The sequence below is a fragment of the Oncorhynchus masou genome, chromosome 6 (assembly GCF_036934945.1).
Source record: "Oncorhynchus masou masou isolate Uvic2021 chromosome 6, UVic_Omas_1.1, whole genome shotgun sequence".
Lineage (NCBI taxonomy): Eukaryota > Metazoa > Chordata > Actinopteri > Salmoniformes > Salmonidae > Oncorhynchus > Oncorhynchus masou.
Window position 1 is genome coordinate 11,002,803 of NC_088217.1, and position 16,003 is coordinate 11,018,805.

Genomic DNA, 16,003 nt, shown 5'->3' on the forward strand with positions numbered 1-16,003 from the left:
CCATCTCTGCAGCACTCCACCAATCAGACCTTTATGGTAGAGTAGCCAGACGGAAGCCACTCAGTGAAAGGCACATGACAGCCTGCTTAGAGCTTGCCAAAAGGCACCGTAATGACACTTAGACCATGAGAAACAAGAATCTGAACAGCATGAGACTGAACTCTTTGGCCTGAATCCCAAGCGTCACGTCTGGAGGAAACCAGCCCAACGGTGAAGCATGGTGGTGGCAGTATCATGCTGTGGGTACGTTTGTCAGCGGCAGGAACTGGGAGACAAGTCAGGATTGAGGGAAAGGTGAACGGACCAAAGTACAGAGAGATCCTTGATGAAAACCTGCTCCATTTGTATTCTCACACTGCTTTCATTCTCATTTGTATTCTCATACGGCTTTCATTCTCATTTGTATTCTCATACTGCGTTCATTCTCATTTGTATTCTCATACTGCTTTCAATCTCATTTGTATTCTCATACTGCTTTCATTCTCATTTGTATTCTCATACTGCTTTCATTCTCATTTGTATTCTTATATTCACACAATGCAATGTCTCCCAATGTTTCCCAATGTCTCCCAATGTCTTACATGACTTGTTGGATAAAGATTTTTCAAAGATTTTATATCCATCGATCAATATTTGTCCAACACCAGCCAAAGGACGAAGACAGTAGGACTGCCACAACAGGGCAAGAGGCCAGATTACTAAAGAGAGTAGAGATGAAATAGGATGCCATACATAGAATGTTTGGCACAGCATTTGTCTGTCAGTGAGAATGCTGCATACATTAGAGTACAGAAGAGTGGAATGTAATTGTGAAATATGATAACAAATTATTAGTGTTCATTCAGTGTGTCCAAAGATAATAGAGAGCATAGGCCTAGAGCAGCCCGATCACTAGAAATAGACGTTGATTTCGGGACGTTTGAAAAGGTTCTAAGAACGTCTTACTCGGTGGGGGGAAAAAATAAGTTTGCCCAGATCTGGTTGTGCACTCGTGCTGCTTAGACCACGGCACTACAGCAGTTCATAATGCTCTAGCAAGCTGAGGAAATTCTAAGAATACTAAAGATGATGGTGATAGCAAGTCGCTAATTTTTTTACATTTTGTTTCAAGCCTTCCCCAAACCATAGCCCTAACCTTAACCACTCAGAATGAATGCCTAAACTGTTACTCTTTGGAGTTGTTTCTGTTTTAACCCTGAAACCACGCTGAATTAATGCATGAAAAATAAACATTCATCCTTAATACGTTTCGAAGGGAAACTATGAGATCTTGTTGTCTAGAGAGCATTTAAAAAATAGTGACCACACCCTCGAAGTAAAAGTGATGTGTCTTCAAAAACCATTGATTTGTTTGTTTGTTTCCTTGTCCTTTGTCCTTATAGACTGTTTATAGTAGAAAATCATAACAAAAAAACAGACAGACTAAAAGGTCAGACAGACATAAACAGAAGCCTACAACATAAACAGAGCAGACAGACAACACACAACACCTTTGTCCCAGCCATTCAAGCATTGGTTAGCATACTGTGTAGGTAAACCAGAAGTTTACATTAAAAAGTTAGCCGAAGGCCTCCTGAGTGGCACAGTGGTCTAAGGCACTGCATTGCACTAGAGATCTTGGTTCAAGTCCAGGCTCTGTCGCAGCCGGCCGCGACCGGGAGACCCATGGGGCGGTGCACAATTGGCCCAGCGCTCTCCAGATTAGGGGAGGGTTTGGCCGACAGGGATGTCCTTGTCCCATCGCTGTGGCGGGTCGGGTGCACTGCACACTGACACGGTCGCCAGGTGTATGGTGTTTCCTCCGACACATTGGTGCGGTTGGCTTCCGGGTTAAGTGGGCATTGTGTCAACTTGGCTGGGTTGTGTTTCGGAGAACGCACAGCTCTCGACCTTTGCCTCTCCCGAGTCCGTTCGGGAGCGGTAGCGATAGGACAAGACTGTAACTACCAATTGGATACTAAGAAATTAGGGCGAAAAGGGGTAACAAATAAAATACAAAATAAAAAGGTTAGCCTAACTGTCGGTAAGCCAGAATCCCACAACAGAGGTTAACTGTGGGTAAGCCAGAATCCCACAACAGAGGTTAACTGTCGGTAAGCCAGAATCCCACAACAGAGGTTAACTGTGGGTTAGCCAGAATCCCACAACAGAGGTTAGCTGTGGGTAAGCCAGAATCCCACAACAGAGGTTAACTGTGGGTAAGCCAGAATCCCACAACAGAGGTTAACTGTGGGTAAGCCAGAATCCCACAACAGAGGTTAACTGTGGGTAAGCCAGAATCCCACAACAGAGGTTAACTGTGGGTAAGCCAGAATCCCACAACAGAGGTTAACTGTGGGTAAGCCAGAATCCCACAACAGAGGTTAACTGTGGGTAAGCCAGAATCCCACAACAGAGGCTAACTGTCGGTAAGCCAGAATCCCACAACAGAGGTTAACTGTGGGTTAGCCAGAATCCCACAACAGAGGTTAGCTGTGGGTAAGCCAGAATCCCACAACAGAGGTTAACTGTGGGTAAGCCAGAATCCCACAACAGAGGTTAACTGTGGGTAAGCCAGAATCCCACAACAGAGGTGAACTGTGGGTAAGCCAGAATCCCACAACAGAGGCTAACTGTGGGTAAGCCAGAATCCCACAACAGAGGCTAACTGTGGGTAAGCCAGAATCCCACAACAGAGGCTAACTGTCGGTAAGCCAGAATCCCACAACAGAGGTTAACTGTGAGTAAGCCAGAATCCCACAACAGGCGTTAACTGTGAGTAAGCCAGAATCCCACAACAGAGTTTAACTGTGGGTAAGCCAGAATCCCACAACAAAGGTTAACTGTGGGTAAGCCAGAATCCCACAACAGAGGTTAACTGTCGGTAAGCCAGAATCCCACAACAGAGGTTAACTGTCGGTAAGCCAGAATCCCACAACAGAGGTTAACTGTGGGTAAACCAGAATCCCACAACAGAGGCTAACTGTGGGTAAGCCAGAATCTCACAGAGTAGAGCAAGCTGCCAAAACCTGGTAGAGAATTCCATTGTCGCAGTTGAGGGTGTTAGCCTGGACCCAGATCTGTAAATTCACAGTGACCAAGAAGTTGGCTAGACCACATACAGATCTGGGATCAGGCTAAAGGAAGGGATACTCTGCAGTGGAATACGACACTATTCTCCCAGTGGGGCAGTCATTCTGTCAGCCAGAGTCCTGTGGTTAATTAGAATGTGAGAAGAATATCAGATCTTGTTTCTGAAACTACTCCGACCAGTTACCGAAGAAAGAAAAAGACAAGCCCCTATACTCTTCACCCTGTCCCTCCTCCTCTCCCTCCTGTCATTCCGGTTCACAAGTATTAAAAATATGAGCAAAAAGAATATGTCCACCCCACACTGCACTGGGGTGAAAAAGAAGTCAGAGGGGAAAACACTGCCCCACGTCTCAGTGTTGAAACACTACCACACGCCTCAGTGTTGAAACACTACCACACGCCTCAGTGTTGAAACACTACCACACGCCTCAGTGTTGAAACACTACCACACGCCTCAGTGTTGAAACACTACCACACGCCTCAGTGTTGAAACACTATCACACGCCTCAGTGTTGAAACACTACCACACGCCTCAGTGTTGAAACACTACCACACGCCTCAGTGTTGAAACACTACCACACGCCTCAGTGTTGAAACACTACCACACGCCTCAGTGTTGAAACACTATCACACGCCTCAGTGTTGAAACACTACCACACGCCTCAGTGTTAAAAAACAGCCCCACACCATAGGGTAAACTTGTTTCATTATCAGAGTTTACACCATAGGGTAAACTAGTTTTATTATCAGTATTTACACCATAGGGTAAACTAGTTTCATTATCAGTATTTACACCATGGGGTAAACTAGTTTCATTATCAGTGTTTATCCATAGGGTAAACTAGTTTTATTATCAGTATTTACACCATAGGGTAAACTAGTTTCATTATCAGTATTTACACCATGGGGTAAACTAGTTTCATTATCAGTGTTTACACCATAGGGTAAACTAGTTTTATTATCAGTATTTACACCATAGGGTAAACTAGTTTCATTATCAGTATTTACACCATGGGGTAAACTAGTTTCATTATCAGTGTTTACACCATAGGGTAAACTAGTTTTATTATCAGTATTTACACCATAGGGTAAACTAGTTTCATTATCAGTATTTACACCATGGGGTAAACTAGTTTCATTATCAGTGTTTACACCATAGGGTAAACTAGTTTCATTATCAGTGTTTACACCATGGGGTAAACTAGTTTCATTATCAGAGTTTACACCATAGGGTAAACTAGTTTCATTATCAGAGTTTACACCATAGGGTAAACTAGTTTAGTTATTAGTGTTTACACCATAGGGTAAACTAGTTTCGTTATCAGTGTTTACACCATAGGGTAAACTAGTTTCATTATCAGTGTTTACACCATGGGGTAAACTAGTTTCATTATCAGTGTTTACACCATAGGGTAAACTAGTTTAGTTATCAGTTTTTACACCATAGGGTAAACTAGTTTCATTATCAGTGTTTACACCATAGGGTAAACTAGTTTCGTTATCAGTGTTTACACCATAGAGTAAAGTAGTTTCATTATCAGTGTTTACACCATAGGCCAGGCTATTGTTTCAAATCTCAGTTTGCTTTACAGTCTAGTGTTAAGTTTACGCCCTCTGTCCTTTATAAATCCCCTGTATGAATATAGCGTGAACAATGATTTGGACACAAAAGTTTAATGTAGCTTACATCCTTATGTATTATGTGCATTGAAGGCTCAGGGATGATAGATTATTATAGAGATGTTAAAAATGTTAGTATGTAGCTTACTCTGACTGACGGAGTCATCAACAGAGATCTGTTATCTCGCTCGATGAATTTAGGCCTACAGCCTCCATCATTGAGTGAAGAGTCAGACAGCAAACATTTAGGAGCTGACAGCGGGCGACAGCGGGTGACAGTGGGTGACATGAATGTTTTTTCTGTTTGCAGTCCTGTGAATCTGGTACCCAGCAGCTTTATTAGATATTGCTTAGTGTAGACTTGGTCAACTTTATTTATGCAGGTTGTATATCCTTGATAGGCTACCTGTAATCTCGGTTGAAAAGTGGACAGTCTGAGGGTTACTCCTACTACAAATGGTCTTCTGAGGGTTACTCCTACTACAAATGGTCTTCTGAGGGTTACTCCTACTACAAATGGTCTTCTGAGGGTTACTCCTACTACAAATGGTCTTCTGAGGGTTACTCCTACTACAAATGGTCTTCTGAGGGTTACTCCTACTACAAATGGTCTTCTGAGGGTTACTCCTACTACAAATGGTCTTCTGAGGGTTACTCCTACTACAAATGGTCTTCTGAGGGTTACTCCTACTACAAATGGTCTTCTGAGGGTTACTCCTACTACAAATGGTCTTCTGAGGGTTACTCCTACTACAAATGGTCTTCTGAGGGTTACTCCTACTACAAATGGTATTCTGAGGGTTACTCCTACTACAAATGGTCTTCTGAGGGTTACTCCTACTACAAATGGTCTTCTGAGGGTTACTCCTACTACAAATGGTCTTCTGAGGGTTACTCCTACTACAAATGGTCTTCTGAGGGTTACTCCTACTACAAATGGTCTTCTGAGGGTTACTCCTACTACAAATGGTCTTCTGAGGGTTACTCCTACTACAAATGGTCTTCTGAGGGTTACTCCTACTACAAATGGTCTTCTGAGGGTTACTGCTACTACAAATGGTCTTCTGAGGGTTACTCCTACTACAAATGGTCTTCTGAGGGTTACTCCTACTACAAATGGTCTTCTGAGGGTTACTCCTACTACAAATGGTCTTCTGAGGGTTACTCCTACTACAAATGGTCTTCTGAGGGTTACTCCTACTACAAATGGTCTTCTGAGGGTTACTCCTACTACAAATGGTCTTCTGAGGGTTACTCCTACTACAAATGGTCTTCTGAGGGTTACTCCTACTACAAATGGTCTTCTGAGGGTTACTCCTACTACAAATGGTCTTCTGAGGGTTACTCCTACTACAAATGGTCTTCTGAGGGTTACTCCTACTACAAATGGTCTTCTGAGGGTTACTCCTACTACAAATGGTCTTCTGAGGGTTACTCCTACTACAAATGGTCTTCTGAGGGTTACTCCTACTATAAATGGTATTCTGAGGGTTACTCCTACTACAAATGGTCTTCTGAGGGTTACTCCTACTACAAATGGTCTTCTGAGGGTTACTCCTACTACAAATGGTCTTCTGAGGGTTACTCCTACTACAAATGGTATTCTGAGGGTTACTCCTACTACAAATGGTCTTCTGAGGGTTACTCCTACTACAAATGGTCTTCTGAGGGTTACTGCTACTACAAATGGTCTTCTGAGGGTTACTCCTACTACAAATGGTCTTCTGAGGGTTACTCCTACTACAAATGGTATTCTGAGGGTTACTCCTACTACAAATGGTCTTCTGAGGGTTACTGCTACTACAAATGGTCTTCCGAGGGTTACTCCTACTACAAATGGTCTTCTGAGGGTTACTCCTACTACAAATGGTCTTCTGAGGGTTACTCCTACTACAAATGGTCTTCTGAGGGTTACTCCTACTACAAATGGTCTTCTGAGGGTTACTCCTACTACAAATGGTCTTCTGAACAGGAAAGGATGATCAGACCATGTTTTGTGATGCTACCATGTTGTGTTGCTACCATGCTGTTGTCATGTTGTGTTGCTACCATGCTGTGTTGTCATGTGTTGCTGCAATGCTATGTTGTCGTCTTAGGTCTCTCCTTATGTAGTGTTGTCTCTCTTGTCGTGATGTGAGAGCACTTTTTGCCAGTTCTGTTTGGTCCAGCGATGGTGGGGTTGTGCCCATAGGCAACGTTGTTGCTGGTGATGTCTGGTGAGGAACCTGCCTTTACAACAGGCCTACAAGACCTCAGTCCAGCCTCTCTCAGCCTATTGCGGACAGTCTGAGCACTGATGGAGGGATTGTGGGTTCCTGGTGTAACTCGGGAAGTTGTTGTTGCCATCCTGTACCTGCCTCGCAGGTGTGATGTTCAGATGTACCCATCCTGTTCAGGTGTTGTTACACGTGGTCTGCCATTGCGAGGACGATCAGCTGTCCGTCCTGTCTCCCTGTAGCGCTGTCTTAGGCGTCTCACAGTACGGACATTGCAATGTATTGCCCTGGCTACATCTGCAGTCCTCATGCCTCCTTGCAGCATGTCTAAGGCATGTTCACGCAGATGAGCAGGGACCCTGGCCATCTTTCTTTTGGTGTTTTTCAGGGTCAGTAGAAAGGCCTCTTTAGTGTTCTAAGTTTTCATAACTGTGACCTTAATTGCCTACCGTCTGTAATTGATGTTGACCGATTAATCGGAATGGCCATTGAATTAGGGCCGATTTCAAGTTTTCATAACAATCGGAAATCTGTATTTTTGGGCACCGATTTAAATAAAATAAAATTTTAAATAACTTTATTTAACTAGACAAGTCAGTTAAGAACATATTCTTATTTTCAATGACGGCCTAGGAATGGTGGGTTAACTGCCTCGTTCAGGGGCAGAACGACTTTCTGCCCCTGAACAGATTTTCACCTTGTCAGCTCGGGGGATCCAATCTTGCAACATTACAGTTAACTAGTCCAACACAATAATAACCTGCCTCTCTCTCGTTGCACTCCACAAGGAGACTGCCTGTCACGCGAATGCAGTAAGCCAAGGTAAGTTGCTAGCTAGCATTAAACTTATCTTATAAAAAACAATCAATCATAATCAATAGTTAACTACACATGGTTGATGATATTACTAGATATTATCTAGCGTGTCCTGCGTTGCATATAATCTGACTGAGCATACAAGTATCTAAGTATCTGACTGAGCGGTGGTAGGCAGAAGCAGGTGCGTAAACATTTAAACAGCACTTTCGTGCGTTTTGCCAGCAGCTCTTCGTTGTGCGTCAAGCATTGCGCTGTTTATGACTTCAAGCCTATCAACTCCTGAGATGAGGCTGGTGTAACCGAAGTGAAATGGCTAGCTAGTTAGCGCGCTAATAGCATTTCAAACGTCACTCGCTCTGAGCCTTCTAGTAGTTGTTCCCCTTGCTCTTCATGGGTAACGCTGCTTCGATTGTGGCTGTTGTTGTTGTGTTGCTGGTTCGAGCCCAGGGAGGAGTGAGGAGAGGGACGGAAGCCATACTGTTACACTGGCAATACTAAATACTGCCTATAAGAACATCCAATAGTCAAAGGTTAATGAAATACAAATGGTATAGAGGGAAATAGTCCTATAATTCCTATAATAACTATAACCTAAAACTTCTTACCTGGGAATATTGAAGACTCATGTTAAAAGGAACCACCAGAACTGAAACGTTAGCTTTCTTACATAGCACATATTGCGCTTTTACTTTCTTCTCCAACACTTTGTTTTTGCATTATTTAAACCAAATTGAACATGTTTCATTATTTACTTGAGCCTAAATCGATTTTATTGATGTATTATATTAAGTTAAAATAAGTGTTCATTCAGTATTGTTGTAATTGTCATTATTACAAATAAATAAATAAAAATTGGCCGATTAATCGTTATCGCGTTTTTGGTCCTCCAATAATCGGTATTGGTGTTGAAAAATCATAATTGGTCGACCTCTAGTCTGTAAGCTGTTAGTGTCTTAACGACAGTTCCACAGGTGCATGTTCATTAATTGTTTATGGTTCATTGAACAAGCATGGGAAATAGTGAACAATGAAGATCCGTGAAGTTATTTGGATATTTACGAATTATCTTTGAAAGACGGGGTCCTAAAAAAGGGACCTTTCTTTTTTTGCTGAGTTTATAAATATAGGACAAAACGCACATCACGACAAGAGAGCCAACACAACACAACATAAAGAGAGACCTAAGACAACAACATAGCAAGGCAGCAACACATGACAACACAGCATGGTAGCAACACAACATAACAACAACATCGTAGCAACACTACATGGTAGCAGCACAAAACATGGTACAAACATCACTGGGCACAGACAACAGCGCAAAGGGCAACAAGGTAGAGACAACAATACATCACACAAAGCAGCCACAACTGTCAGTAAGAGTGTCCATGATTGAGTCTTTGAATGAAGAGACGGAGATAAAACTGTCCAGTTTGAGTGTTTGTTGCAGCTCTTTCCAGTCGCTAGCTGCAGTGAACTGAAAAGAGGAGCGAACCAGGGATGTGTGTGCTTTGAGGACCTTTAACAGAATGTGACTGGCAGAACGGGTGTTGTATGTGGAGGATGAGGGCTGCAGTAGATATCTCAGATAGGAGGGAGTATAATCCTACTACAGATATAATCATCCTACAGATGTCATAGTTGGTACTCGTAACAGTCTATTCTCTTCTTGGCTGTGTTTATGTGCAAAGTGAATGTTTATTTTTTTTAATTTTTTATTTCACCTTTATTTAACCAGGTAGGCTAGTTGAGAACAAGTTCTCATTTACAACTGCGACCTGGCCAAGATAAAGCATAGCAGTGTGAACAGACAACACAGAGTTACACATGGAGTAAACAATTAACAAGTCAATAACACAGTAGAAAAAAAGGGGAGTCTATATACAATGTGTGCAAAAGGCATGAGGAGGTAGGCGAATAATTACAATATTGCAGATTAACACTGGATTGATAAATGGTCATGTACAGGTAGAGATATTGGTGTGCAAAAGAGCAGAAAAGTAAATAAATAAAAACTGTGGGGATGAGGTAGGTGGAAATGGGTGGGCTATTTACCAATAGATTATGTACAGCTGCAGCGATCGGTTAGCTGCTCAGATAGCTGATGTTTGAAGTTGGTGAGGGAGATAAAGGTCTCCAACTTCAGCGATTTTTGCAATTCGTTCCAGTCACAGGCAGCAGAGTACTGGAACGAAAGGCGGCCGAATGAGGTGTTGGCTTTAGGGATGATCAGTGAGATACACCTGCTGGAGCGCGTGCTACGGGTGGTGGTGATTAGCTACCCAACACACGGCACCGGAGTGCCAATTCTGGGATTAAAAGGCTCCTGAACAGCTTCTACCCCAAAGCCATTAGACTGCTGAACAGTTAATCAAATGGCTACTCAGACTATTTGCATTGACCCCTTTTTTACACTGCTGCTACTCACTGTTTATTATATGTGCATAGTCAATTTACCCCTACTTACATGTACATATTACCTCGACTAACCTGTACACATTGAATCGGTACTGGTACCCCCTGTATATAGCCTCCTTATTTTATTGTGTTACTTTTTAAATAGATTTTTTATTAACTTTTTTAAACAATTCTGCATCGTTGGTTAAGGGCTTGTAAGTAAATATTTCATGGTAAGGTCTTCACCTGTTGTATTCACAGCAAATAAAATGTTATTTATTTGATTGATTGATTTATTCTCCTGAGAGGTGAGGGAGGATAGAGGTCACTTACATACAGAAACAAACCCTTTGCCCTTGACCTGCCCATCTCCTTTGCACTGTGAAGATCTGGGGCGGTATCTTGCATCTGAGAGTAAATGTGATCTAGGATCAGGTCCCACCTGCCCATTTAATCAACCTGGACTCAGGGGTAGAGGTAACATAGTAAATGTAAATTTGGATCCCTATAATTTTTTACAATTTATCCATTAATTTACCAGGTAACTTGACTGAGAACACGTTCTCATTTACAGCAACGACCTGGGGAATAGTTACAGGGGAGAGGAGGGGGATGAATGAGCTAATTGTAAACTGAGATTATTAGGTGGCCGTGAATGGTTTGAGGGCCAGATTGGGAATTTAGCCAGGACACTGGGGTTAACACCCCTACTCTTACGATAAGTTCCATGGGATCTTTAATGACCTCAGAGAGTCAGGACACCCGTTTAACGTCCCATCCGAAAGACGGCACCCTTACACAGGGCAGTGTCCCCAATCACTGCCCTGGGGCTTTGAGATATTTTTAGACAAGAGAAAAGAGTGCCTTTTACTCGCCCTCCAACACCACTTCCAGCAGCATCTGGTCTCCCATGCAGGGCCTGACCAGAACCAACCCTGCTTAGCTTCAGAAGCAAGCCAGCAGAGTGGTTTGCAGGGTGGTATGCTGCTGGCCTTAGTAAAATATGTTACATTTCATATGGTATGTATTCATTTTGTATGATATGTTACAAAATACAATTTGTATGATATGTCACAAATTGCAATTCATACAATATGTTACAATAACCTACTGTCTAATGTAACAAAACAGTTTCTCGGATTCACATTAACTATGTTACGTGTAGTCTATGAGACCAGACTGATACAATCTTCAAAATGTATGCCTATTTTAAAACATCATTCCTACTCTGAGACGCTTTATGAAAAAGGGCACTAAAAGTATGACCAATGTGGTGAAATGCCCACAATGTCCAGAGCCACTATGAAAAGCCTACAATTTAACTCTTCATCATCACAGGACGTTGTCTTTTGATTTTAACCTAACTAAGCCCTAAAACTCTCAAAAGTGCAATCGTTTCTATGCTGTGTCATTTTCTATTTTTTTCTCAGTGACAAGGGTCTGTTATACATGTTTACTCTCTCCAGCAGTTTTATAGCTATAATTTACAGGCCTGATTTGAATTGCAGACAACCTGTGTATTGCGGGTGGGCTGTAGCCTAACTACAACTGAGGGATGATGTAATGTTAACTGTGTAATAACTGCCTAACAACACAGGCCACAGCCAGCCCTGAGGACTGTCATCAAGTTCTGGTGTACAGCCACTGAGTGTCTGCCAAAGCTATTACTTCAAAGAGATAATGAACTTACTTGATTTATTTCGATGGTGAGCATTGATTTATCTATTTAACCTTTATTTGATCAGGGATTCATACTGAGAGCAAGGTCGAAATGACAGAAAATAAACACATCAATATAAATACAAAATGCAGAAAGAGAAACACGGTCATAAAAAACAAACACATTCATCAGTAATAAGGTCCTCAATCAGCTGTCTGAATGACCCTAGAGGCACCAGAACATCACATTCATCAGTAATAAGGTCCTCAATCAGCTGCCTGAATGACCCTAGAGGCACCAGAACATCACATTCATCAGTAATAAGGTCCTCAATCAGCTGTCTGAATGACCCTAGAGGCACCAGAACATCACATTCATCAGTAATAAGGTCCTCAACCAGCTGTCTGAATGACCCTAGAGGCACCAGAACATCACATTCATCAGTAATAAGGTCCTCAACCAGCTGTCTGAATTACCCTAGAGGCACCAGAACATCACATTCATCAGTAATAAGGTCCTCAATCAGCTGTCTGAATGACCCTAGAGGCACCAGAACATCACATTCATCAGTAATAAGGTCCTCAATCAGCTGTCTGAATGACCCTAGAGGCCAGAACATCACATTCATCAGTAATAAGGTCCTCAACCAGCTGTCTGAATGACCCGAGAGGCACCAGAACATCACATTCATCAGTAATAAGGTCCTCAACCAGCTGTCTGAATTACCCTAGAGGCACCAGAACATCACATTCATCAGTAATAAGGTCCTCAATCAGCTGTCTGAATGACCCTAGAGGCACCAGAACATCACATTCATCAGTAATAAGGTCCTCAATGAGCTGTCTGAATGACCCTAGAGACACCAGAACATCACATTCATCAGTAATAAGGTCCTCAATCAGCTGTCTGAATGACCCTAGAGACACCAGAACATCACATTCATCAGTAATAAGGTCCTCAACCAGCTGTCTGAATGACCCTAGAGACCAGAACATCACATTCATCAGTAATAAGGTCCTCAATCAGCTGTCTGAATGACCCTAGAGACCAGAACATCACATTCATCAGTAATAAGGTCCTCAATCAGCTGTCTGAATGACCCTAGAGACCAGAACATCACATTCATCAGTAATAAGGTCCTCAACCAGCTGTCTGAATGACCCTAGAGACACCAGAACATCACATTTACCAGTAATAAGGTCCTCAATCAGCTGTCTGAATTACCCAAGTGGCACCAGAACATCACATTAATCAGTCATAAGGTCCTCAATCAGCTGACTGAATTACCCAAGAGGCACCAATACATAAACTTTAATAACATTTTGAAGATTGTTCCATAAATAAGTTGGAAGAAACCTAGAATGAGTTGACTTGCTCCAGTGCTCTCACTAGGAAGTGACAGGCAACCAGACAGACAACAGGTTAGCTTAACTAGCTAAGGTGGGCAAACCTCCCAAATGACCTTAGGTTCTTAATCAATTCCAAGTACACTTCCTTTCAATTATTAAATATTCGAGTCGTATTTGTGGCTGCAAAGACTCTGGCATGGCCGGGCGAGTGTTATGTTCAAGAAAGAGTTGATGAATGTAATGATATGAGTTCAAAAAACAGACAGTACCTCTCAAATAGTATTCTGACCGCAAAGATCCCCAAAGCCAACGGTAAAGCAGAGAGCAAGTGACTGGCTTTAGGATACTCCACCCCGGGCGCTGGGTCTGCAAGGTCCGCCCAAGTCACATTATGTGGGAGCCAAAATCTCTCGTTCCAAAACCAGGCTGAAAGAGCAGCCATTGTTACCAAAAGTGGTTTCAATTAAATAAATATATCCTAAGGAAAAACTTGAGAAACGTTTCCACCGCCGTCCCTCCGTTTCGTGCCCCTGACGTGATGGAGTTCTTGGATTAAGGAAGTGAAATGGGCCACGACCCACCTCCCGCCCGCTATTCAGAGAGGTATCATTGATGGAATACTGTTATTTTGCCAGTCCGCAGCCACCTAGCTAGCTAGCGTTCTTTCCAAAATAAGAGATAATCAATAATAATCCGAGATTAAAATCGTGTGCCCAATATAGGTGAATGTGTGATGTATGTAGAAAATGGTCTTGTCCCCCAGACGTGACTTTAAAAGTTTGAACAAGAGAAGGTCACCACCAAGCGGCCATCCATAGTATTACACGGGAGACGTTCTGAGATGTCATGGTTACCCCACATTTCAATTACACGACAGCAAGAGACCCATACAGCACCATTTTACACCATTTGTGAATTAATAGTCAGGTGAGCGTACCATGATCATCTAACGTAGTTATTATATTAGCCCAAAATAAATTCCCAACCATGTGGATTGACTTCAAATTAAATGTTTGCCTACAATTGTTCTCATCAGCAGCCTACGCTTTAGCCTAATGCACCATATCCGATAACCATATCTTAAGGACATTATCAACATACATATTTAACTTATTCATCGTCTGTTATCAACATTATATGGGTATAATAGGCATTTTATCTAAGAAAAATTCCGAACAAATTAGCCATTTTCATTCGCTATAGAAATACACGTAAACCTAAGAACGTAAATGCTGAGGTTATGGCTTTTGCAAGCGCCAACATCCCTCTACAAAATTAATGACAATTCCCAAATGCATGTGCATTCATTAACATACGTAAAGAACGGAGGCGCAGTCTGGTAAAAAAATACATGTGAAAGCGTCTCCATAATAATGAAGGAATTCGCTGACACACAAGACCAATATGTTCTTCATATTTTGTAGGAGAGCAAGGTGAAGAAGACGTTAAAAATTGTTCTGTCTGATACAGGCAGAGAACTATTCAGGCAGTGAACTATTCAACAGTGTTCCCGAGAACCTGCGCTTTGTGGAGAAAGAGAAAAATACTCCATATACTGCCGTCTTTACACAGTTGGAGAAGTTGTTGGGGTTTTATTTCTATAGCTAATGAAAATATATCAGCCATTTATGTTCTGAAAATAGTCTACAAATGCCCTTCATATCCATATGTATAATAATCGAATGCTAAATTGCAGGTTTTGCAGAATATATTGTTTTTTGCAAAGAGCGCCACAGCAGGTTATTGGCGTGCTCGTTTTTTAAGCAATATTCTGATTTTGAATTGTTTATATTTTCTGGTTGTCTCTCCCCTTTAAAGACTAAGGGATATGGGCATTCTAAACAAAATGTCTTTCTGTCCATTTTCACACAGTACTGACACAATGCCTCGTGACAATGTCATCAATAAATCATGAAGAATCAGTTGGAACAGAACAGGGGGTTATTAGTTATTACAGCAGCCCAGGAAGGAGGTATGTTTTATTACAGCAGCCAAGGAAGGAGGTACGTTTTATTGTTTTATTACAGCAGCCCAGGAAGGAGGTACGTTTTATTATGTTTTATTACAGCAGCCCAGGAAGGAGGTACGTTTTATTATAGCAGCCCAGGAAGGAGGTACGTTTTATTACAGCAGCCCAGGAAGGAGGTACGTTTTATTACAGCAACCCAGGAAGGAGGTACGTTTTATTACAGCAACCCAGGAAGGAGGTACGTTTTATTATGTTTTATTACAGCAGCCCAGGAAGGAGGTACGTTTTATGTTTAATTACAGCAGCCCAGGAAGGAGGTACGTTTTATTACAGCAACCCAGGAAGGAGGTACGTTTTATTATGTTTTATTACAGCAGCCCAGGAAGGAGGTACGTTTTATTATGTTTAATTACAGCAGCCCAGGGAGGAGGTACGTTTTATTATGTTTAATTACAGCAGCCCAGGAAGGAGGTACATTTTATTACAGCAGCCCAGGAAGGAGGTACGTTTTATTACAGCAGCCCAGGAAGGAGGTACGTTTTATTATGTTTTACAGGTGAGCAAAAGGTTCATTGAAGCAATACATATAGTTTGGCGACTTTAGGGGACCCAGAAAACCCATCCTTAACCTCTCACAAGAACAGCTGCCCAGGAAAAACTCCTGGCCCTATAAACATGATATGCTCACCTGTGGGCCAATGACCAGATCCGTCCCCTGGTTGTTATACCATCAACCCACTTCTCACAGCAATGAGTCAGGTGTGTGGTGTTCATAAGAATCCCGGAACTAAATTGTGACGCTGAACATTAGACAGGTAACAACTTCCATGGAAAGACTGCCAGTTTGTGCATCAAATGGTAGAAAACCAGCTTTAAAAATCATCCATTCATAACTGAGAAG

The 16,003-nt window shown here is 42.1% G+C and overlaps 1 protein-coding gene across 1 annotated transcript in view; it reads right to left on the reverse strand.

Annotated features, from left to right (window-relative positions):
• Positions 1-13,871, reverse strand: part of cers5 (ceramide synthase 5) — a 64,528-nt gene extending 50,657 nt beyond the window's left edge. The window contains exon 1 of the mRNA XM_064967521.1: positions 13,403-13,871. Within this exon, the coding sequence (XP_064823593.1) occupies positions 13,403-13,575 (173 nt within the window). The 5' untranslated portion in view covers positions 13,576-13,871. The remainder of the gene's footprint in view (positions 1-13,402) is intronic.
• Positions 13,872-16,003: the final 2,132 nt, after the last annotated feature.